The 25,433-nt window shown below is 45.0% G+C and overlaps 1 protein-coding gene across 1 annotated transcript; it reads left to right on the forward strand.

The window, feature by feature from the left end:
• Positions 1-419: 419 nt before the first annotated feature.
• Positions 420-25,311, forward strand: LOC137327650 (protein FAM221B-like). Its single transcript, XM_067993486.1, has 6 exons — positions 420-756; positions 5,603-5,746; positions 10,279-10,389; positions 11,303-11,506; positions 22,537-22,656; positions 25,096-25,311. Exons 1-6 carry the CDS (start codon positions 561-563, stop codon positions 25,266-25,268), a joined length of 948 nt encoding a protein of 315 aa, XP_067849587.1. The 5' UTR covers positions 420-560; the 3' UTR covers positions 25,269-25,311.
• Positions 25,312-25,433: the final 122 nt, after the last annotated feature.

Raw genomic sequence — 25,433 nt, forward strand, 5'->3', positions numbered from 1 at the left:
ATCATTAGATATTGGACAATACAGGCACACCCTAAATGTAAGATGCTCAGATCTCTTATAGGAATGACTGTACCCAAGGCAAGACCTGCATTTGTAACACATAATGCACATTATCTGGCCTGCTGCCACACTGCATTTTTGCATTTTATTATCTATCTTCAATGTGTAGTTTAAACCGTCCACTAATCTGCTACCTCTTCTGATTTGTTCTACAGAAAATAATACTTGCTTTCCTTTTTCACTGTACCAGTGTCAGTGCTCTCCAGGAGAGTCTTCCTGCCCATTGCTCTGGCTGCATTGTTGTTGACAATATAAACTGTTTCCTGGTTACTGTGCGATTCAGCCAATTAACACCACTTCACATGCTTGCATTTCCAGTCAGGTAGGACTTTATAACCTCACAGGTTTTTTTTCAAAGCCGTAAAGAAAAGAGATGATTGTATGTTTGCTGATGTAAATGACTTTTTAAATGTACCTGTCAAAGTGGAAACTCCATTTCAATTGTCAATGTTCCAGTGTCTGGCTGCAGTGGCCGAATACAGCTCAAACACACACGTACAATGTCAACTGGTCAAGGCTCAGGAAAACAAAAGGCAAAGAAGGGCGCTGTTACCCCCAAGGCTGCAGGTCAGGAATCCAACCTGATCGGACATCCATCAGGAATCAAGGCAGGCAACGCGCCTGAGCCTAGCCGAGCCCTAGTGCCACATCAACCATCACAGTCCAAGCAAGAAAACACAATGCTTGTCCCAAAAGGTAATGTGAAAAATTCTTCTGTCTTTCAGATTCACTTTAGCTATCACTTTAGGCTGGCAGCATGTAATGTTATAACAATACAAAGAATAGGAACTGCAGCTAGAGTTGCCGACTCAAGATTTCCACGGGGGTTGTCCCGATCTCCTGCCTTTTCAGAGGGAGATTGGTGGAATCCCTAGAAAAATAGAAAAGTTATAGCAGGAATCGGGACGATCACCGTGGAAATTCAGAGCTGCCATCTTTAAATAGGGCTCCTCCAGCTGACAGCCTATGATGCGCCTGCGCAGTCCACCCACTGCGCAGCTTTCCAGCGCGAAACCCGGAAGCCAAGGTAAGTACCTTCAATTAAGCTGCGATTGCGTGCGGAGCACCCCGATTTCACTGGGCGCGTTACCCACGCGCCCAGTCGACCCCCCCGCTGCCAACCTGCTGCCCTCCTAATATCGGGCCCACGTGTTTGGAGATGGGATCATGGATTGAGTTTTAATGTTTTCTTTTGTGATGATGAAAATTCTTTAAAAGCAAAAGAACTTTAATAATTAATGCACCTTCACCATAATAAATAGAAATACGGAAAACATGGTCTTCTATTTTATGGTCTCTGGTGTCACTTCAGAAGTTTTCACACAACCCATTCATAAACCAGACTGCCCACTCCAAAACTGTACAGGTGGTGACACCACCCACAGTGGCAAAGAACACTGGTGTTTTAAAGAACCAGTGTTGTTGGGAATTTCTTGTTTCAAGGAAAGAATTTTCAGTCTGTAAAGTTGTAGGTTGATTGGGAGCATCCAAAGAGGCAAAGCAAATGCACTCCACCTTAATTTTTTGAGAGTTTTATTTTTCTTTCCCTCCACTCTGCAACTGACACTTGCTGAGGTACATTGATCCCACAGGTACCAGCAGTCTCTAAAATGTTCCTGTTATCCCAGTGTTTCCAAGAGGTAGCCCCACCAAATTTGTGTATATCCTAAGGTAGTTTCAGCTCCTGAAGTTGCCAGGAATAGCCTCTCTTAAAAAAAAGTCTCCTGTCATGCTGCTGCTGAAATAAGTGCGCAGCGGAGGCCAGTTGTGCCATGTCTGGAATTACTGATTACAACAATTCCAGGGCAGACTTTCTCATTCAATTTTCACATTTTTTATCTTAGTTTTTATATTTTCAAAATGTGATTAATCCAATCTCAGCAGTTGGGATGTTAGAACTGACCTCACCATCCCTTGCATAAGAAGAGGAAAAATGAGCCAGGATTTATGCTGCTAATTGTTATCAAGCAAATCCCACTGGAATCCCACATCTGTGGGTGTCAAGTAAAAAGGGTAGGATCAGGGGAAATGCAACTTCCCCCCTCAGCTGACTAATTTACTGACACTCACTGTGTATAAAAAGCGCATGGGATCCTAGACTTCATAAATAGGGGTATAGAGTACAAAAACAGAAATTAATAGTAAACCTATACAAATCATCAGTTAGCTCACAGTTAGAATATTGTGCCCACTTTTACTTGTGCTATTTTAGAAAGGATATCCATGGAGAGGCTGCAGATAAGATCCACTAAGCTGATATCTTGGATGAGAGGTTTTAGTTATGAGGAGAATCAAGAAAAACTGGAGCTCTTTTCATTAAAGCAGAAAAGGTTATGAAGGGATCTGATAGACTATGCTCAAAATTATGAGAGTTTTGGTAATGTAAATAGGTGAGTTGGTAACTGGTGAGCATACGATCATCACCGTAGGAACGAACAGAGAGATTAAGAGAAATATTTTTATGCAGAAGGTTGCCGAGGCATGGAATGCCCTACCAGAAACAGTGGTGAAAACAGAATCTATATTAGCTTTGAAAGAGAAGTAGATAAATATTTGAAAAAGAAAAACGTAAACGTTTATGTGGAAAGGGCAAGGGAATGGGACTAAGTGGACAGTCCTTTTAGAAAACTGACATAGGCACAGTGGCCCAAATGGCCTCCTTCTGTGCTGTAAAATTTTAAGGGTGAAATTTAACATCAGCGAGGACACAAAACAGTTTGCCCGTTATATACCCTGCACAATTATCTTTTCCACTGAAGTCAGGAAAATTGGGCGGGGTGTATAACAGGCAGTCAATCTGCCAGCACTATTTTGTGTCATCCCCAGGTTATATTTTACCTGCTATGATTCTAATAGTTACTTGGGTGAGGTACTGTAGAGCTGCAATACCATGGAACTACACTCTGCACCTTAATGTGAACTTTAGCCTTCAGGAGAAGAGTGAATGGGAAAGACAATCAAAAGAAAAATTAAGGGGGCAGAAAAAAGTAACATTATTGCAAATTTGCAATGCAAACTCCATCTTCATGCACACCTTCATTTAAAAACAAGGTAGAGTGGTCTTTGCTCACTGCCCCTTTTTAAAGGTCTCTGAAAATCTCATTATTGTAAAGACTACAGGAGACTTGTGTGTCAATACCTTTAATAAATCAATCTGTCACTATGATAACAGCTTATGCCTCTTACACTCCCTCTTGACATCTTTCCTGATCCTGGGTGCTGAAATGTAACAGAAGCTCAGTATTGCCTGGGTTAATAGGGATGGGAGCCCCTTGTTCACCTCCATGGGAACCATTAGAAATGAACCTATTGGATATGTAACCCATTGACATGGGAGTTCTGCACAAAACTATATTTAGACTGAGCGAGTTAAGAAAATTTCCTCTCTTAGGGATGAAGAATATTAAATATTTTTTAAAGTGACATATGGGGCTTGATTTTCAAAGTAAAAAACGGGTGGGTTGGGGGTGGGGGGGCATTGAAAATTGCCACCATTTCAGACCACCCCCAACCCGCCTCCAACCCACCCATTTCCAGTTTTCACGGGGGCGGGATGAGGGGCAGGTGGCCACCCCGCTCCCAGGAGGCGGGTCGGGCCTTGAAACCTTTCAAGGAGGCGTCAGGCCTCCATTTTTAACTAATTCCCCATTTCAACCCCGGGGGGGTCAGGATTCCCGGGCCTTCAGTTTTACGCCTCGTGAAAGGAGACAAGAAGGCCTGAGACTAACAGGTAAGTGGCTGGAAAGGCACAACTTGTGGGCATGGAAGAGCAGGAGTGCTTCCCCCAGGCCCAACAAGCCTACCTGCACCGACCCCCCCACTCTGATCGCGGACACCCCCCACTGATCGCGGACCCCCCCCCCCGATCACGGACCCCCGACCCTAAACCCCTGACCCCGATCCTCCCCCTCCGACCCCCGATCCTCCAACCCTGATCCTCCCCCTTCGACCTCGACCCTGATTCTCTGACCCCGACCCCGATCCCGATCCTACAACCCCGACCCCGATCTTCCAACCCCGACCCTGACCCCGATCCTCCGACCTCGACCCCAATCCTCCGACCCCCGACCCCGATCCTCCAACCCTGACTCTCCCCCTCAACAATTGCAATGATCCCCGGTTCCGCCCCCCCCCCCCCCGTGACTGACCACTGATCCCATCCCCCATGACTCGTGACCACCTATGCCCACCCATGTCCACCTATGCCCACCGTGCCCCTTTCCCACCTATGCCCCTTGCCCACCCATGCCCTTTGCCCCCCATTCCCCCCACCCCATCCAAGCGATCAAAGACTTACCCGCAAACTTATCTGCAGACGTGCTCTCCCTGGCTGGTCTCCTGTCCAACTGAGACCAGCCTGTCAATCAGCCGGTCAGTCGGACAGGAAAATGATAAAAAAAATAAAAGACGTCCTTACGTCAAAATCGTAAGGACATCCAGAAAACCCGTGCTAATAGGCTTCCCGACCTCAAATTGACCCCCCGCTCCCTTCCCGGCTCCATTTGAAAATTGAGCCCATGGTCTTTGAATATTGTAATTAGTTTTAACAGGAAAATATAATCTTTGGAATTCACTACCCCAGAGGGCTGTGGATGCTCAGTCGTTGAGTATATTCAAGACTGAGATCAATAGATTTTTGGACTCTGAGGGAATCAAGGGATATGGGGATCAGGCAGGAAAGTGGAGTTGAGGTAGAAGATCAGCCATGATCTGATTGAATGGCGGAATAGGCTCGAGGGGCCGTATGGCCTACTCCTGCTCCTATTTCTGATGTTTATATGTTCTTAAAATTGAATATGATATTTCTTCCTTAAAGAAATGTTCCAGCATTACATACTTTGGGCTCACATAAAGAAAGTTTGAAATTCTATTGGAAACACCGTTCCCCATTTTTGTCTAGTTCCCCACTTATAGAGAGTGAATGAGAGACTGAGGGACTGAAATGTGACACACGTACATGTCAGTGTCGAGCTGAACATTCAAAACCACTTTCACTACCATTCTCCCCCAGAACCCAGCTGGTCACCTGACTGCTTGGGGCAATTTTCAGTCCAGTGGAGTTTCAGACTGAGGCAGCTTTCAAAGCCTCTTCGTATTCTTCACATTCTTAGAAAATTATTTGGCACAGATTTTAAGGAATTTCCCCAAATTGCAACTGTGGAGATTTATTTTTAAAATGTTTACATGACTGTAAGGTGGATTTGATCTTATTGTCAGCTAACTGGATTTTTGGAACAATTTTGTTTTACCATATAAATTAAAAAGCACTAATGTTTCTAAACCCATATCCTTCCCTTCTTCTTACAATTTTCAGACATTTAAATTCCAAGTTTGGTGTCACCTAATCACTGCTTCCTCATTTAACCCATATTGTCTTCTATTCTTTCCAACCTTGGTTGTCTCCAGCACTATAGGTCTTGGCCCTTCACCTTGGTTTTTCAATAAAGGAAAAATAAAAATTATTTAAAATACCAAATTCACAGTAGGTGGAACAAAAAAAAAGTCTATCTGATGAGAGGCTTCCTTCAATTATCTTTTACAGGATACACGGTAAAACCTATAGTTCCAGCCGAAAAGGCTGAGCTCATCTCTGTCGCCAAAGCAATGCATAGAGAGGAATTTGGGACTCGGGTGAAGGAACTTTTTGATCCTGAGAGAGAAGCAGCGCTGGATGCCCTTCAAACAGGTAATTTTAATTATTATTTGTTCTTGGGATGCGGGAGATGCTGGCAAGGCCACATTTGATGTTCATTACTAGCTATGCCGAGAGTTCATAGCGGTTATTTGTACAATTAAGCCACTTCAGAGCGCATTGTCAAAAACATAAGTATGTATTACTTGTAGGCCAGATCAGGTAGGGGTGGCAGATTCCCTTGCCTGAGGGTGTTAGTGATCCAGATGGGGTTTTATGGGTTTTTATGGCAATCTGGTAGCTTTCGTGGTCATTTTTTTCTTGTGCTAGCCATAAATGGCTAGGTTTATTGAATTAAATTTCACAACGAAAAAGAAAGAAAGAAAGAAAGAAAGAACTTGTCTGTTTCTAGCACTTTTCACATCCTCAGGATGTCCCAAAGACATTCAAAACCAATTAATTATTTTTGAAGTGTAGTCATTGTTGTTTTGTAGGAAAATATGGCATCCAATTTACATACAGATAAGTCCCACAAACAGAAAATTAGATGAATGACCAGTTACTTTATTTGATGGTGATGATGGTTGAGGAGCAATGTTGACTCGGACACTGGGAGGACTTCTTGCACTTGTTCAAAAAAGTGGCATAAGACCTTTTATGCTCATCCGAACAGTCAGATAGGACTTTGGTTTTGCATCTCATACAAGAGACGGCACCTCTAACAATGCAGCACTGTTCTATGTGGAATGTAATAGAATCTGTGAAGAACCATAAATTGAAAAGTTACCTGGTCCAGATGGGATGCATCCTAGGTTGCTGATGACAGAAGCTTTGGCCACAATCTTTCAATCCTCCTTGGATATGGGAGTGATGCCAGAGGACTGCAGGATTGCAAATGTTACACCTCTGTTCAAAAAAGGTGTTCAAAATTACAAGGGGTTTTGATAAAGTAGATAGGGAGAAACTGTTTCCGCTGGCAGGAGGGTCAGTAACCAGAGGACACAGATTTAAGATAATTGGCAAAATATCCAGGGGGGGGGAAATGAGGAGAAATGTTTTTACTCAGCGAGTTGTTGTGATCTGCAATACATTACCTGAAAGGGTGGCGGAAGTAGATTCAGTATTAAGGACAATTAAACAACTAACGGGAAGAGGAGGCTCTGCAAACATCCCCATCCTCAATGATGGCAGAGTCCAGCACGTGAGTGCAAAAGACAAGGCTGAAGCGTTTGCAACCATCTTGCCGAGTGGATGATCCATCTCGGCCTCCTCCCGAGATCCCCACCATCACGGAAGCCAGTCTTCAGCCAATTCGATTCACTCCACATGATATCAAGAAACGGCTGAGTGCACTAGATACAGCAAAGGCTATGGGCCCCGACAACATCCTAGCTGTAGTGCTGAAGACTTGTGCTCCAGAACTAGCTGCCCCTCCAGCCAAGCTGTTCCAGTACAGCTACAACACTGGCATCTACCCGACAATGTGGAAAATTGCCCAGGTATGTCCTGTCCACAAAAAGCAGGAACAAATCCAATCCGGCCAATTACCGCCCTATCAGTCTACTCTCAATCATCAGCAAAGTGATGGAAGGTGTCGTCGACAGTGCTATCAAGCGGCACTTACTCACCAATAACCTGCTCACCGATGCTCAGTTTGGGTTCCGCCAGTGCCACTCAGCTCCAGACCTCATTACAGCCTTGGTCCAAACATGGACAAAAGAGCTGAATTCCAGAGGTGAGGTGAGAGTGACTGCCCTTGACATCAAGGCAGCATTTGACCGAGTGTGGCACCAAGGAGCCCGAGTAAAATTGAAATCAATGGGAATCAGGGGGAAAACTCTCCAGTGGCTGGAGTCATACCTAGCACAAAGGAAGATGGTAGTGGTTGTCGGAGGCCAATCATCTCAGCCCCAGGGCATTGCTGCAGGAGTTCCTCAGGGCAGTGTCCTAGGCCCAACCATCTTCAGCTGCTTCATCAATGACCTTCCCTCCATCATAAGGTCAGAAATGGGGATGTTCGCTGATGATTGCACAGTGTTCAGTTCCATTCTCAATCCCTCAAATAATGAAGCAGTCCGAGCCCGCATGCAGCAAGACCTGGACAACATCCAGGCTTGGGCTCATAAGTGGCAAGTAACATTCGCGCCAGATAAGTGCCAGGCAATGACCATCTCCAACAAGAGAGAGTCTAACCACCTCCCCTTGACATTCAACTGCATTACCATCGCCGAATCCCCTACCATCAACATCCTGGGGGTCACCATTGACCAGAAACTTAACTGGACCAGCCATATAAATACTGTGGCTACGAGAACAGGTCAGAGGCTGGGTATTCTGCGGCGAGTGACTCACCTCCTGACTCCCCAAAGCCTTTCCACCATCTACATGGCACAAGTCAGGAGTGTGATGGAGTACTCTCCACTTGCTTGGATGAGTGCAGCTTCAACAACACTCAAGAAGCTTGACACCATCCAAGATAAAGCAGCCCTCTTGATTGGGACCCCATCCACCACCCTAAACATTCACTCCCTTCACCACCGGCGCACAGTGGCTGCAGTGTGTACCATCCACAGGATGCACTGCAGCAACTCGCCAAGGCTTCTTCGACAGCACCTCCCAAACCCACGACCTCTACCACCTAGAAGGACAAGAGCAGCAGGCACATGGGAACAATACCACCTGCACGTTCCCCTCCAAGTCACACACCATCCCAACTTGGAAATATATCGCCGTTCCTTCATCGTCGCTGGGTCAAAATCCTGGAACTCCCTTCCTAACAGCACAGTGGGAGAACCGTCACCACACGGACTGCAGCGGTTCAAGAAGGCGGCTCACCACCACCTTCTCAAGGGCAATTAGGGATGGGCAATAAATGCCGGCCTCGCCAGCGACGCCCACGTCCCATGAACGAATAAAAATAAAGTAACTTTCAAAAGGGAATTGGATATATACTTGAAAAGAAGAAATTTGTGGGGCTATGGGGAAAGAGCAGGGGAGTGGGACTAATTGCATAGCTCTTTCAAAGAGACGGCACAGACACGATGGGCTGAATGGCCACTTTCTGTACTCTATGAATCTATGATTCCATGAATTAACCTTGTCCATACACCACCAGATGCTAAGTATGCATTTGACCAAATTGAAGTGTGTGAGTTAAACGTCTAGATTTTTCTCACGGTGCTTTTGTACTTTGTTAATTATGTCACTCACCTGATTGAATATCTTGGAAACTTTTGTGCTGGATAAAGTTCAGTGTGATCTATTAGCTGTGTTCCACCTTGGAAGTAGTCCTTTAATTGGCCTCTGAGTTGCAACAACTTGCAAATTATTTGTGCAGCAGCTTCAGTACCACATAATAGACTTGTTAGCAAAATTAAAGCTCCTGGGATTAAAGGGACAGTGGCAGCGTGGATACAAAATTGGATAGGGGACAGAAAGCAGGGAATAGTGGTGAATGGTTGTTTTTCAGACTGGAGGGAAATATACAGTGGTGTTCAACAGGGGTCAGTATTAGGATCACTGCTCTTTTTGATATATATTAATGACCTGGACTTGGGTATAGAGGGTATAATTTCAAAGTTTACAGATGACACAAAACTTGGAAATGTAGTAAACAATGTGGAGGATAGTAACAGACATCAGGAGGACACAGACAGGCTGATGGAATGGGCGGACACATGGCAGATGAAATTTAAAGTAGAGAAGTGTGAAAGTGATGCATTTTGGTAGGAAGAATGAGGAGAAGCAATATAAACTAAATGGTACAATTTTAAAGGGGATGCAGGAACAGAGAGACCCGGCGGAGCACATATACAAATCTTTGAAGGTGGCAGGACAAGTTGAGAAGGCTGTTAAAAAATCAGATTGGATCCTGGGCTTTATTAATAGAGGCATAGAGTACAAAAGCAAGGAAGTTATGGTAAACCTTATAAAATACTGGTTAGGCCTCAGCTGTGGTATTGTATTCAATTCTGGGCACCACACTTTAGGAAGGATGTCAAGGTGTTAGAAAGGATGCAGAAGAGAAAGACTGGAATGATACCAGGGATGAGGGTCTGGGCATTAAGCTGGTAGCCTCAAGGTCAGATGAGCAATTGGGGCGAAGATTTCTGTGTGAGCTATATTTAGAAAATTGTAAACTAGTTCTTAATAAATGTGTTCAAAATTTTGCAGCACGGACGGCGTAAAGGAAATCTTCCCCTTGATGTGAAGATGCAAAATCGTACTGGTGCAGTGGGGTTCTGTTCTACACCTTAGCTTAATACATATATTTGGGCAGGGTAGCAGGAGGTTGACTTTGTTAACCAGAGAGAACAACTTCAGCCTTGTATTTTCATAAGTACTAATATTGTAACTTTTGATGTGAAGGAGAGGGATGTTATTTTTCAATGTCTATTAAGGAAAAATGCTTTGGACATGAATACCTCTTCTCCTTTCTCACATTCACTTGAAACTTATCACAGAATGCTTTGGTACTCTTCAGTATTGCTTTAAGGTATTTTCACAACCTGCATTGTAAGTGTGCAGCTAATAGTCCAGCTATTACATTTGTAACCAATGCATTGATGATTGTGTTGCTTTGAAAGGGATCTATATTGGATGGAGATGTCCTGAATACAAATGGGATTGCATCCGAGTTGGAGTAAAGTCAAAGTGCTTTTGCGGGCACCTCCTCGCTGAACATGAACGTTTTACCGGTATGGAACAGAATTCTATATCCAAATTGATTATTTTTGTCAGAATGTAAAACGAGGTAGCATGAACGCTGCTTCTTCTACTCAAGTCTAATGATCAACTCGCGTTCACTACAGATCTCAGCATAACAGTTGTTATCAAGCCATTCACATCTCAGGTTTCTAGAGATGTTAATAGCAATGTTTGATTTTTTTTCACAGGAGGTAGGGGAAGGAAATTAGTGTTCTCTCACACTCACTCTCACACTCATACACAAACATACACTTCCCAACAGGAGTAACCAGATATTGTTCAGCAGCAGCACTGGCTAACTTTTAACCTGCCAAACCCAAAGGTGTTGAGTTCAGTTGTAGTGCTTTGCTGCCCCAGCTATAAGCAGCTAACTGCACAGTCCAAGATTATACCAGAGTGTTTTCCTTGCCCTGCTTGGTTCAATACCAAATTGTGTGGTATATTTACCACCTGAGCCATTGGGGGGACCTTCAAAAGTAAAATAAAAAAATAAAAAGTTAAATAAAATGTGATATATTGTATGATAGATTCTGCAGCAACTGTCCTAGTAATCCTCTCAAGAAGTCACATGGTGTATTGGCCAACAACATTGATCCTTATTGGCCCCATAATTACAAGACTGCACTTCCAGCTTGGTGTCTCACTCAATGGAAGCGCAAATCGGAGAATCAGGCGCAGAAGTCAGCCTGCCCAATTCTTCTGGCCACGGCTGGGAAATCAGGAGCACTGCAAAATGAGTATGCTGGCTGCTGTGCCCAGTTCTCTGATCTGCACTCCTGCTCAGCAAGACTGCACCAGCAATAGAGTCTCCGAAATACAGGCTGAGCCTACTAATATAGAACATTCCAAACCTTTCTCTGTGGTTTGCTGCATTGACTAGTGCTCTTTATTTCTTCTCAACAGGTACCAGTGTTCGAGTGCCCTGTGTGGTGAATGGCTGTCAGTGCAGGGCTTATGCCTTCATCCCTTCCCGCCCCGAAGACGTAGGTGAATTCTGGCTGAGAAAGCGAAGAAACTTTGACCCAAACACCTGGAGAGCTAAGTGCCGTTGTAAACATAACCATGAAGAACACAATATCTCCGGAAGCCGTGGATGCAAGATGAGTGGTAGGTCAACAAGCCTAGAAGCATCTTTACCCACCTTGAATTATATTACTGAAACACCTTCTATCATCGTTAGAGCTGGATGCAATTTCTATGAAGCATCAAAATCCATCCACAGTGTGAACCAGGCAATGATTCTTACTAGGACAAAAAGACTGTACTGTTTCATAATTAAAAATCTTACATCACTTATTTTCTTGATTGGATGTGAGAAAATAGGTATTATATCACTGCTGAAACAATATTAATGCAGTGGTTGGTTATCACAAAATTGCAAAATCCTAAACATATTTACCCAGAAGAAAAAAAATTGTCAATTAACTGCCATTAGCTTGAGATTCATGATCAACATAAATGACCAACACTGGCTCATAATGTATATAGATATAGATATAGATAGATGGATGATTGAATGAAAGGGTGTAGTGATGATCGATAGATGGATTGACAGGTGGAGGAAGAGGAGAAGGAAAAGGCGGTGGATAAATAGAGATAGATCAGTTATATGGAAGATCAAGTGGTCTAATTATCTAATAGCAATGTTTTATTTTCTTCCCTTGGTGGTAATTGTTTTCCCACTCAGCTTTGTTTCATTAATGTATTTTGGTTGTTAAAGCTGCAGGAAGAGAAGGAAGAGATGCAGCCCAGGAGTGCAGATGACATAACAGGCATATCAATCACAGCGTGCACTATTCCAGGAAGCGGGTCTACTACAAATTCAACTACCTGCTGCTGTCAGGGGAGCAGTCGATCAGCAGGTTCAGTCAGGAGGCCTGACATCTGCCACTGAGTAGTGGAAGATCTGTGCACTTGACTGTGTACTAAAACAATAACATGCCAATAACATTGAATCAAAATAATTTCTCCATACAGCCATCTCCTAAACACTTTAGTAAAGATGAAGTTGTAACTACCTCTTTCAGACCATCTGCACTCACTGATCAGACACTGTGCCCCGATTAAAAGATAAGCCAAGCATCACTGTGGTCTATTAACAGTTTCCTATTCTATCTTCTTCATTCTTGGCATCAAATAATCACAGATTGTCTAGTCTCCCTTTTTACTCTTTTCAATCCTGATGGCGCACTGCAGTATAGGCCTTGGTCTTTCATCTTGGTATCTCAATAAAGCAGGAGGGTGCATCATGAATGTATACAAATCAAGGTCCCATGATGTAATTAGGACCTCAAATTTTTTTGTATTCGTTCATGGGATGTGGGCGTCGCTGGCGAGGCCAGCATTTATTGCCCATCGCTAATTTCCCTTGAGAAGGTGGTGGTGAGCCGCCTTCTTGAACCGCTGCAGTCCGTGTGGTGAAGGTTCTCCCACAGTGCTGCTGGGAAGGGAGTTCCAGGATTTTGACCCAGCAACGATGAAGGAATGGCGATATAATTCCAAGTTGGGATGGTGTGTGACTTGGAGGGGAACATGAAGGTGGTGTTGTTCCCATGTGCCTGCTGCTCTTGTCCTTCTAGGTGGTAGAGGTCGTGGGTTTGGGAGATGCTGTCGAAGAAGCCTTGGGGAGTTCCTGCAGTGCATCCTGTGGATGGTACACACTGCAGCCACAGTGTGCTGGTGGTGAAGGGAGTGAATGTTTAGGGTGGTGGATGGGGTGCCAATCAAGCGGGCTGCTTTGTCCTGGATGGTGTCAAGCTTCATGAGTGTTGTTGGAGCTGCACTCATCCAGGCAAGCGGAGAGTATTCCATCACACGCCTGACTTCTGCCTTGTAGATGGTGGAAAGGTTCTGGGGAGTCAGGAGGTGAGTCACGCGCCGCAGAATACCCAACCTCTGACCTGCTCTTGTAGCCACAGTATTTATATGGCTGGTCCAGTCAAGTTTCTGGTCAATGATGACCCCCAGGATGTTGATGAGGGGGGATTTGGCGATGGTAATGCTGTTGAATGTCAAGGGGAGGTGGTTAGACTCTCTCTTGTTGGAGATGGTCATTGCCTGGCACTTGTCTGGCGCGAATGTTACTTGCCACTTATTAGCCCAAGCCTGGATGTTGTCCAGGTCTTGCTGCATGTGGGCATGGACTGCTTCATTACCTGAGGGGTTGCGAACGGAACTGAACATTGTGCAATCATCAGCGAACATCCTCATTTCTGACCTTTTGATAGAGGGAAGGTCATTGATGAAGCAGCTGAAGATGGTTGGGCCTAGGACACTGCCCTGATGAACTCCTGCAGCAATGTCCTGGGGCTGAGATGATTGGCCTCCAACAACCACTACCATCTTCCTTTGTGCTAGGTATGACTCCAGCCACTGGAGAGTTTTCCCCCTGATTCCCATTGACTTCAATTTTACTAGGGCTCCTTGGTGCCACACTCAGTCAAATGCTGCCTTGATGTCAAGGGCAGTCACTCTCACCTCACCTCTGGAATTCAGCTCTTTTGTCCATGTTTGGACCAAGGCTGTAATGAGGTCTGGAGCTGAGTGGTCCTGGCGGAACCCAAACTAAGCATCGGTGAGCAGGTTATTGGTGAGTAAGTGCCGCTTGATAGCACTGTCGACGACACCTTCCATCACTTTGCTGACGATTGAGCGTAGACTGATGGGGTGGTAATTGGCCGGATTGGATTTGTTCCTGCTTTTTGTGGACAGGACATATCTGGGCCATTTTCCACATTGTCGGGCAGATGCCAGTGTTGTAGCTGTACTGGAACAGCTTGGCTAGAGGCGCAGCTAGTTCTGGAGCACAAGTCTTCAGCACTACAGCCGGGCTGTTGTCGGGGCCCATAGCCTTTGCTGTATCCAGTGCACTCAGCCGTTTCTTGATATCACGTGGAGTGAATCGAATTGGCTGAAGACTGGCTTCTGTGATGGTGGGATATCGGGAGGAGGCCGAGATGGATCATCCACTCAGCAATTCTGGCTGAAGATGGTTGTAAATGCTTCAGCCTTGTCTTTTGTACTCACGTGCTGGACTCTGCCATCATTGAGGATGGGGATGTTTACAGAGCCTCCTCCTCCCGTTAGTTGTTTAATTGTTCACCACCATTCACGACTGGATGTCGCAGGACTGCAGAGCTTTGATCTGATCCGTTGGCCATGCATGTAGTCCTGAGTTGTAGCTTCACCAGGTTGGCACCTCATTTTTACATACGCCTGGTGCTGCTCCTGGCATGCTCTTCTACACTCCTCATTGGATCCAGGGTTGATCCCCTGGCTTGTTGGTAATGGTAGAATGAGGAATATGCTGGGCCATGAGGTTACAGATTGTGCTGGAATACAATTCTGCTGCTGCTGATGGCCCACAGCGCCTCATGGATGCCCAGTTTTGAGCTGCTAGATCTGTTCTGAATCTATCCCATTTAGCACAGTGACAGTGCCACACAACACGTTGGATGGTGTCCTCAGTGCGAAGATGGGACTTCGTCTCCACGAGGACTGTGCGGTGGTCACTCCTACCAATACTGTCATGGACAGATGCATTTGCGACAGGGAAATTGGTGAGGACGAGGTCAAGTAAGTTTTTCCCTCGTGTTGGTTCGCTCACCACCTGCCTCAGGCCCAGTCTGGCAGCCAAGTCCTTCAGGACTCGGCCAGCTCGGTCAGTAATGGTGCTGCCGAGCCACTCTTGGTGATGGACTTTGAAGTCCCTCACCCAGAGTACATTCTGTGCCCTTGCTACCCTCAGTGCTTTCCTCCAAGTGGTGTTCAACATGGAGGAGGACTGATTCATCAGCTGAGGGAGGGCGGTAGGTGGTAATCAGCAGGAGGTTTCCTTGCCCATGTTTGACCTGATGCCATGAGATTTCATGGGGTCCAGAGTCAATGTTGAGGACTCCCAGGGCCACTCCCTCCTGACTGTATATCACTGTACCGCCACCTCTGGTCAGTCTGTCCTGCTGGTGGGACAGGACATACCCAGGGATGGTGATGGAAGCGTCTGGGACATTGGCTGAAAGGTATGATTCTGTGAGTATGGCTATGTCAGGCTGTTGCTTGACTAATCTGTGGGATAGCTCTCCCAATTTTGGCACAAGTCCCCAGATGTTAGTGAGGAGGACTTTGCAGGGTCGACTGGGCTTGGTTTGCCTTTGTCGTGTCCGGTGCCTAGTGGTCCGATGCCGGGTGGCCCGTCCAGTTTTAGTCTAATTATGACTTTTTTTCGCGAGATTTTACAACTGAGTGGCTTGCTACGCCATTTCAGAGGGCAATTAAGATTCAACCACATTGCTGTGGGTCTGGAGTCACGTATAGGCCAGACCGGGTAAGGACGGCAGGTTTCCTTCCCTAAAGGACAATAGTGAACCAGATGGGTTTTTACGACAGTCCGGTAGTTTCATGGCCACCATTACTGATATTAGTATTTTAATTAAAATTGATTTTAACCGGGTGGGGTAGAAGCCCCGTCCAGCGGCCAATCCGCTAAGCAACATCTTATGGGATTAGCTTCAGGCACTGACTTACTCATTGGAAGCATTATTTAAAGAGGCACTTAGCTGCAGGCACTCAGATCATGGGGATCTGTGTGCTTAGTAGATTTCCAAGGGATTTTTAAGCTTGGAGACTGCTTGTTTATGTCTTTTTTGGCCTTACTCACCCTGATTAAGCTCTCACAGCTTATAACGGGTGCCATATTTGTTTCATTATGAAGCAGATGGAGGAACAGGTGAAGGAAAAGGAGCAGCAGCAAAGCAGCAGCCTTAACAACCAGGACAGCAGCAGGTGGGCCTATTAGAAGACAGCAGGTGAAGAGAAGGGGTGCTCGTAGAAGGCTGTACCCCCACCCTACAGGCTCTATGGGCCAAGAATCAGTTTCCCGAATATGACTGAGGAGCACTGAGGGGCATTAGGAAGCTGTGTTTCTCCAGGCAGGATGCCACTGATCTATGCAGCTTCCTGCAACAGGACCCCCTGCCTGCTGGCCCAGGTGGCTATGTTTTGCCAGTGGCTGTCAAAGTCACCACCACCCTTAACTTTTTTGCCTCAGACTTCTTCCAGGCTGTTACAGGGGATGTCATCCGCATCAAGCAGATCACCAATGCCCTATTTAACAAGGCCGACCAATACATAACCTCTCCCATGAATTCCAACACTCAAAATGAGAGAGCTCTTGGATTTTCAGCAGCGGTTGGCTTCCTTTGTGTCCAGTTGCTTCCAATTCTTTGTTGCAGAAAATCTTCATGCAGTAAACTCACAGAGCAATCTCCCAGAAGGGAACACAACTTCTGTTTAAGAGGTTCATTCCTGCTGTAAATAAGCCTCTGAAGGCCTGCTGGAAATCACACCCAGAAAATGAGTAGGCTTCCCATTCCCGATGCAATTGAGTGGGAAGCCTGCTGGTCAGATGAAGCCCAGGAGTTAAAATACCCCAGCCTGAAATTTATGCCAGTGGGTGTGTTTTGCACTTGCCCTGCCCACCTGAAACCTGGTCTGGGTTAAAATCCACCCCAATCTTTTAAATTCCCAATACTTTCCCATCTGAGAGCATATATTCTTAATAAGTATATATAACTCAAAGTTATATTTCCGTCAGCTGAAGAGTCAAAACACTGGGCGTTCGGTGACACAGTCTTTTCCAAAGATACCACGACTTAGATTTTCCACTTTTGTTCGAATTGGGGCATTGATCCAGCCTGTCGGGACTTCCACCCACCATCAAGAGGCGTCCCAACCCTGGCTGATATTCCTGCCTCTGGGTCAAACTGTCCGGCTTCCACTGGATACTCCACCCAGAATGGGGCAGAGTTTTAAAAATGGGGACAGAATTTTTAAAATTGCTATCAATTGCACAAAAGCCTAAACAAGTTGAACCATTCCCCATTCCCCCCCCACCACATTGCCAACAGAGTAACAAGGATGCCAGGGACTAGCTGGTAACAGCGCAAATGTTGGAAAATATGTCAGGGGATGTATTTCCCTCATTTGTATCTGCTTCCAATACACCAGCCCACATGTCGATGGGCATATTGTACATTGCTAAATCCTACCTGTGAAAAATCCGGGGGTGTAAAATTTGGCTCCACCCTCCCCACTTAGGCTGAAAAATCAGTGGAGAAAGGGCAAGAGATCCTGGCTCCCATATTTATTCAGTTGTATAAAAATATTGTACCATATATTGGAAACATATATCAAGAGTAAGGAGATTGCGAAAGTGAGAGCCAAGTGCCTGCTGACATGCTTCCTGCATTGTATATTTTATGCACAGTTCAGCAGTGCGAAGAAGGTAGAATGGGAAACTGTTTATAGACCACTGTGATACTTGGCTTATCTTCTAATTGGGGCATAGTGTGTGATCAGTGAGTGCAGATGGTCTTAAAGAGGTAGTAACAACTTCATCTTTACCAAAGTGTTTAGGAGATTATCAAATAGAGAAATTATTTTAATTGAGCATTATTGGTACGTTATTGTTCTAGTACACAGGTCTTCCGTTATTCAGTGACAGATGTCAGGCCTCCTTACTTAGCCTGCTGATCGACTGCTCCTCTATCAGGTGCAGGTAGTTGTATTTGTAGTAGATCCGCTTCCTAGAATAGTGCATGCTATGATTGATTTGCCTGTTATGTAATCTGCGCTCCTCGGCTGCATCTCCTCTTTCTGTTCCTGCCGCTTTAACAACCAAAATACATCTATGCATCTCTATCCACTTGTGAACCACGTTGCTAGAAAATAAACACAGCATTTAAGTGATGGAGTCATGCAGGACAAGTCAGGTGGAACTAATACTTATGCCCCTTTTGCTTAACTCGCAGATGAAATCAGTGCATGCTATATTAATTGACCCTTCAGAAGTCTCTTACGGGTTCAGTGCTGCTTTGATTTTTAGATTTCACTAAATCTTCAGAGTTCAGTGTAGACATCAGAGGAAAATACAGATCAGCGTTAACATTCTTAATTCGTGCTTCTCTCCAGATTTGAATAGTTTGTTAGTTACTCCACAGTTGCTAATTTTAGCGCAGAGAGGAATACCTCTCCTATGATCTCTATATCTCTCCAGCATTTCATCCCCTTCTTTTTCTCTCTTTAACACTCTTGAGTGTGGGGGGGTTATATTGGATAATCCATGAAAACAGGCGCTGGGATCGCGGTGCGCATTAACCCGTGCCCAATTGTAGCGATGCAGGCAGCACGAATGTTACGTGCTGCCTGATAATTTAAATGATTGCTGCGTGCAGCCAGCGCTGCCTGCGCTGTTAATTGGCTGCATGCACCAGCAGGGGGCCCCAATATTGGGAGTAGCTAGCACTACTTAAAGGCAGCTTGCACCTCTTAAAAGGGAGGTGCCCTGTGGCTGCAGGAAGTCCTTTGAGAGATGCTGGAAGATATTAAAGAATTGTTGCACCTGCGAGAGAGTGGCACCAAGGTTCTCGGACGGTGCGCTGGAGGCCTTAGTGGAATACATGGATAGATCAAGGGGCATCCTATATCTGCAGAGGGGGGCAGGAGGCCTTCCAGAAATATGCTGAAGAGGCAGTGGGAGGAAGTCACGCACGAGGTAAATGCCAAGAGCATCGCACCACGCGCAAGGATGCAGTGCAGGAAGGAGTTCAATGATTTGACACAAGTGGTCAAGGTGAGTGACTTCAATTGTCAAGTGGCATATCCTACCAACTGCACCACGCACTACACTCCCCCATCACCCACCTACCAACAAACTCTTTCCATCAGTACACAACCCTTCGAATCAGATGATGCATCTCACCCTCACACATTACCACTCTTGCAAGCCGCACACCCACAACTCACAGGTCACATACACTGGCAGCTATTCAACCATGACAACCATATCACACATACATTTTGCAGGATACTCACTGCCACACTTCCCTTTTTCTTGTAGGAGAAGGTGGTGCACAACAGTAGCCAGCAGGAAAGAACTGGAGGAGGACCGGCACGCCTACATGTTCTCACCCCCATGGAGGAGATAGTGCTGTCGATCATTGGGCACGCCATCGCTGCGGCCATAGCCACTGGCAGTGCTGGAGGTATCGATGAGGAGGGTCTCTGCATACCTAATTCTCCTTCTCATTTCCCACTTCTCCCTCAGCCCACAATCTTTTCTGACTCATGTGCTGCTGATGGTGTCAGCACGCACATCTTACTTTCTCCTCTCCCCACTCCACAACTCAACCCATGTCCCTTTGTCATTTCTGGTACCCAGGAACCAGCACAATTAGAAGAGGCAGAAGAAGATGACAGTGATGATGCAGACACACCATCATTCAATCTTATGCTCGCAGCCACCAGCTCAGAGACTGAAGCTGTGCATAGTTTAGAGGCTAGGATAGAGGAGGGATCTGCACGTGGTGAGACACCGGGCACAGGAGCCGGGGTAGGGGGGAACGGATACCACAAGTGTCAGCTCACCGGAGGGCGAGGTTGCACTCTTGTTCTGATGCAGAGGAGTCAGATAATGATTTGAATGGGCCAGGCTACAGAAGAAGGCGTACACCACCAAGTGCTTGGTGCACTGGAAAATCTGCCAGAAAACTTGCGCACAATGTTTAGGGGCATGGAGGAGTCCAGCTCCAACTTGGCACAGGGCTTTACGCAGAACATGGAGCCCATCCTTTCCCATATGGAACGTGTGGTTACCTCCATCAGCACACCTGTGGAACCCACCATGATGCAGCGTCTGATGACCAATGTCACAGCTTCCAATGCAGTACAAACATCTGTCATCCAAGGTCTGACCGCTGCGTTTGGGAGCTCAGACTGCTGCTATCATGGCTCTGGGTTCCACTGTAAAATGGGGCTTCCAGGGCGAGACAGCAGTCCAACAATCTGTTCTCCAGCAGATCACCGGGATTGCTGAAGCGCCGCCCTGGGAAAGTGGCTGCGGTGCTATGGAACACGAACCTGTTGCCCTCTCTCAGGATGACAGCTTTCCTGCTCCCACCCCTGCCACTCTGCCAGTGCCCTTGCTGTTGCCTGGCAGCCAGCCAGGCCAGACTGTTGCAGCCCAGGCCAAGATGGTGCAATCTGAAGCCAGGCCTTCCCAGCCCAGAGCTGCTCGAAGGTCGTCCTCCAAGGCCATCTGCACTCTCCTCTATTGAAGGTCAGCAGCCTTCCACCACCCATGCTCCAGCCACTGGGGATGCACCTCATAGGACCACTAGGAAAGGCAACAACACAAGAATAACAGGCACTGAGGGAATGCACAAGGGTGAAAAGTATCAGTTTGTTTGAATCATTTCATGTGTAAATCTATAAATGTTGTTATGAATTTGTATTTGGTGTTGATTTTCATTTGTGATGAGCTGAGGGAGGAAGCGATGTGTAATCATAAGGAGGACGATTTTATGGTCACGTGGGAGCGGAAAGATACGGAGTGTGGGACTGTTGGTGAATGGGGAGGTGTCGTTGAGGTTACTGGTATTGCTCATTAATCATCTGATCACACAGAGCTCCAGCAGACAGGGCCTGTCTACCTTGTTGCTTCCCTGTCTCTTCCTCCACTTCCTCTTCCTCCTCCTCCCTCTTCTGGCCACTTGTCCTGCTCTGCATGTCCTCTCCGCATGCTCCCAGTCATGTTCAATTCCCAGAGGAAGGCCTAGCAGGCCACCCATGTCTGGAGGCAGCTTTGGTCAGCACACTACATTAAATGCCACTAACAGTACTGCAAGACCAGCCAGACCACTCTCTATAGAATAATCCAACTTTCTCCAAGTATTGGAAACTTCCACAAACACGCACAATTGTACCAGCAGCCAGAATAACTAATCCAGCAACTAACCTGCAACTCCTACATGATCCCTTTAAGTAGCACTGGTGAGGGGTCCTCCATGCGTTTAAGTCCTGTTCAGGTTAAGACAGTGCGTTGGCCGAAGCAGAGAGTTCCAAAATGCTGCCAGCTGCTTTAAATCAGCGTTGCACACTGATTTACGTCATAATTTCCCTACTCTGCATGCTGCCGACGTTCGTTAGGTGTGTGTGTGCAACCACCATTACCAAGATGGTGGCCTGCGCACTTCACGTCGGAAGTGTGCACGCACATCTCGGATGCCATTTACGGGGCTTAGGAGTCCATATAGCGCCTACAAAATCTTTCTCTCTATCACGTACACTCTCACTCTCTCACCAAACGTAGTACCAGCCAAAATTCTCTTCCTCTTTTCTTCCACTGCTCTTCTCTCAGTTGCTCCTCTGTCCCCATATATCTCTTCTTTTACTCATTATTGTTTCTCTCTTTCATTCATCAGATTCCGCCATCCTACAATAGACCACCTGAATGATCAAACTGTGCACTATGCTGGGAAAAACTATGTTCGCATACTCTTAGAAAATACATAACTGGAATTTTTTGCCAGGATTATTTCAGAACTTCTTTGGCCATAATCAAAAACCTTAGACATCCACTTTGTGAAATCCATTTTGTGAAATTGTTCCTGTATTTGTACTCATCATGGGTTCTCTGAGTTTAAAGTCTATCACAATAATGTGTTGTAAAGAGCACATCAGCTATTCATAGAATCATTGAATCATAGAAAGGTTACAGCATGGAAGGAGGCCATTCGGCCCATTGAGTCCATGCCGGTTCTATGCAAGAGCAATCCAGCAAGTCCCACTCCCCCACCCTTTCCCTGTAGCCCTGCAAACTTTTTCCTTTCAAGTACTTATCCGGTTCCCTTTTGAAAGTCACGATTGAATCTGCCTCCACCACACCCCTATTATGCCACATGCAATTTTGTTAATAAAATTGTTTTAGTTTCTATAACTATGTTGTAATTTCCATACAAACCTGAGGAAGAGACATATACTGAAGATTATAAGCCCTAGACATGTATTCCAACCTACAAATTCTCCCTGCCACATTATAACCCTCATTTCATACAATTGCAATCAGTCCACTGAAATCCAGTGGAGAATGAGAAATTAAGAAAATCCCCCCCCCTCAAGAAAAATACATGTTTTAGTACTCTGCAGCAATGATCTTCAAACAATATGTAATTGCACAATTCTTGTATAAAGTATAAAAATCTAGCAAATTTTTATAGTAAAAACAACTGTTACGCAAGGCACCTACAGTATTGAGTTAAACTGCATTAATATTATTTTAAATCTATATGCTGTTTAAACAGGTTGTTCCTGCCCAAGTTTTGACTCCAATTTCCTCTGTGCAGCCTGTGATAAACATTGGGAACAACATCAAACATTCTTTGAAACAGAAGCACATAGAAGAGATGCTGGGCTCCCATTTGGTAAGACGATGGCACTAAAGCTGCCCATAGTTCTCAGATATTACAGGGTACCAGTTTCAACTGACTGCAGGCTGCTTCACCCAAGACAATATGAAATAATGTGGAGGAAAAACATGAATCAATGTGGAAATAAAAAGAAAACAATGTTCATATTTGTATGTTAAATGTTCACATATTCTCTTTGGGAAAAAGTGAAAAAATGAAAGTTTTCAAGATAATATAGGGGAATGATAAACCTGACCCAGGTAAATTGTTCACAATGGCACTAGGATATAAGTTAAACATTAAGGACTAAGAAGGAAAGTCACGCTGAGAGTTTTTGTTACACAAAGGGTAATATACTTTTGGAAGGCCAATGAAGTGAACAATATAAATGGGTTCAAGAGACAGCTAAACATGCTTTTGGAGAGAGAGTGAGGAATATTGAAAGGTAAGGCTGAAATCCATCAAAAAGGGATGAGCTTTTGGGCCCAATTAGCTCTTCCTGTTTCAAAAAAATCATGTTTTCTTCTGTTCTTATGAAACAAATATCCTGCTTCATTTAAAATACATAATTGTAGGCCTAGAATTTCCAATGCCCCACAGAACTCTCCATCAGTGGGATGCCATTTCTCACTGACATTTTGACCTATTAAGCCTGTACACATCAATCTAGAAAACTTCAAAAAGCTGACGAACATCTTCAAAAAAACTGACACAACTCAAAACAAACTGACAACTGAGGAAAAAAAACAATTTGCACACAGCAGGGTCCCACAAACAGCTATGAGATAATGACCAAATAATCTGTTTTAGCGATGTTGGTTGAGGGATAAATATTGGCCAGGACGCCAGGGAGAACTCTTCGAATAGTGACATGGGATCTTTTACATCCACCTGAGAGTGTAGATGAGGTCTCTGTTTAATGTCTTATCCAAAAGATGATACCTCCAACTATGCAGCACTCCCTCAGTACTGCATTGAAATATTAGCAGTGGGACTTGAATCCACAACCCTCTGACTCAGAGATGAGAGTACTAACACTGAGCCAAGGCTGACTCCTAAAGCACATGAAAGTGTATTTTTGCAATGTCAGCTTTAAAAAATTGTGAAGGGGGATGTGAACACTGAAAGCACAACATTTATTTCTTGGGGATCGGGAAGCATGCTCCCAGCTCTGAGAAATTTTGATTTTTAGACGCTGTTTGGGTACATTTTCTAATATTTTGGAATCTAGTATGATTCAAAAGCAAAAAATAATTTATCCTGGGTTACAGATATTTTTAATGTTAAAATGGAGTAGTTGTTACAAGTTACAATTGACTCTTATTTTTTGTGCCATCAGAAGGTAATGGATAGTGAGCATAGCAGTTGTTATGTATGATAGACGTCGAGTGAAGGCAGGATCGGGCTTAACAAATAAGTTGCCAACAGATGTCTCCTCGCCCTTCACTCCCTCTGCTCCATTACTGGTGGCCACTCATTCAGCCACTACACTCCTGCCCTCTGTAATTCTCTGACCAGTCACCTCTGCCTTACTACCTCTCTCCATTTCAAAAACTTCTCAAAACGCTGCTCTTCAGCCATGCCTTTGTTTCCCTATCCCAGCCATCCTGGTCCCCTCCCTTTTTCCCATGCATGGTACTCACCATATCCCTTTCATCCTTATTGTAAACTGCTCCGTAATGTTGTCCTGTGTGTGGGGACAGCTATATAAATGCAAGTTAATGTTGAAAGAAAGTGAATGAAGCGGAATTATAGGTTTATAAGAATAAAAGTGGAATAGAAAAAGTTGATCCCAAAAAATAATTTGAGTTGGGCCACGGCAGCAAAATAAGGGGGCATAGGTATAAACTGGTATAAGGCAAATTCAGGACTGGTCTCAGGAGGCACTACTTCAGTCAAATAGTGATTCATACCTGGAATGATCTTGCAGGTAGGGCAGTGGAGGTAAGAACTCATCCAGTCACCAAACTTTATTCTTTTCTATGGCCTAGAAATTATGCTGCAGGATACTTGTATATTATAAACATGTTAACATGTGCATTTAGGAAAGAGGAATTTCATTCAAATGCATGTAGTGTTCGTACAATACCACACCACAGTGTAATTTCAAAATGTATATATTTTCATCTGATCTCTTGTTCCTTGCAACATTAGTCACAAGAGTACAGTTTGTTTTAATGGTACAGTCGGTGTAATTTTATGGTCCATGCAGTCAACAGGGAACCTTGCCCACCGGCAGTGCAAGTGGGAAGTTTGGGTGCTAAAGGCCTACAATTTTCCAACCATTAAAATGAATGATCAGAAACTGGTGGGCAGTAGATGCCCAAATTTCCAATTTATGCTGTTGGCAGGTGAGGCTCCCCACTGACAGATGCAGACTCATAAAATTACCCCTAGTATGTTTGCGTCTCCTAACGGAAAATAATTTTTATTTTGTTATTGAAATGGTTTTAGGTGAAGCTTACTTGCCCTTTGCAGAGATGCCCAATTTACGAAATGCAGTGCTATCAGGGAATGAGGAGGATGATTCAGCGTACCAAGCCATTACCAGTGGTACCGGATCCTATTCACGTCTAGGACCTTCTTCCAGCTCAGCCAAACCTGCTTTACCACCAAGAGGGTTTTGAGCAATCTGTAATTAGCACTTACAGATATCACTGTCTGAATAAAACTCACATAATAATTTTTGTCTGGTTTAGTTTTTTTTTCATTTAATACATTTGATTTGAGCTTTCAAAGGAAAGGTAGTACTAGAAGGTCCACTTTGTCCATTATTCATGGGTGATTTTAAA

The sequence above is a fragment of the Heptranchias perlo genome, chromosome 1 (genome assembly GCF_035084215.1).
Source record: "Heptranchias perlo isolate sHepPer1 chromosome 1, sHepPer1.hap1, whole genome shotgun sequence".
In the NCBI taxonomy this organism is placed as follows: Eukaryota; Metazoa; Chordata; class Chondrichthyes; order Hexanchiformes; family Hexanchidae; genus Heptranchias; species Heptranchias perlo.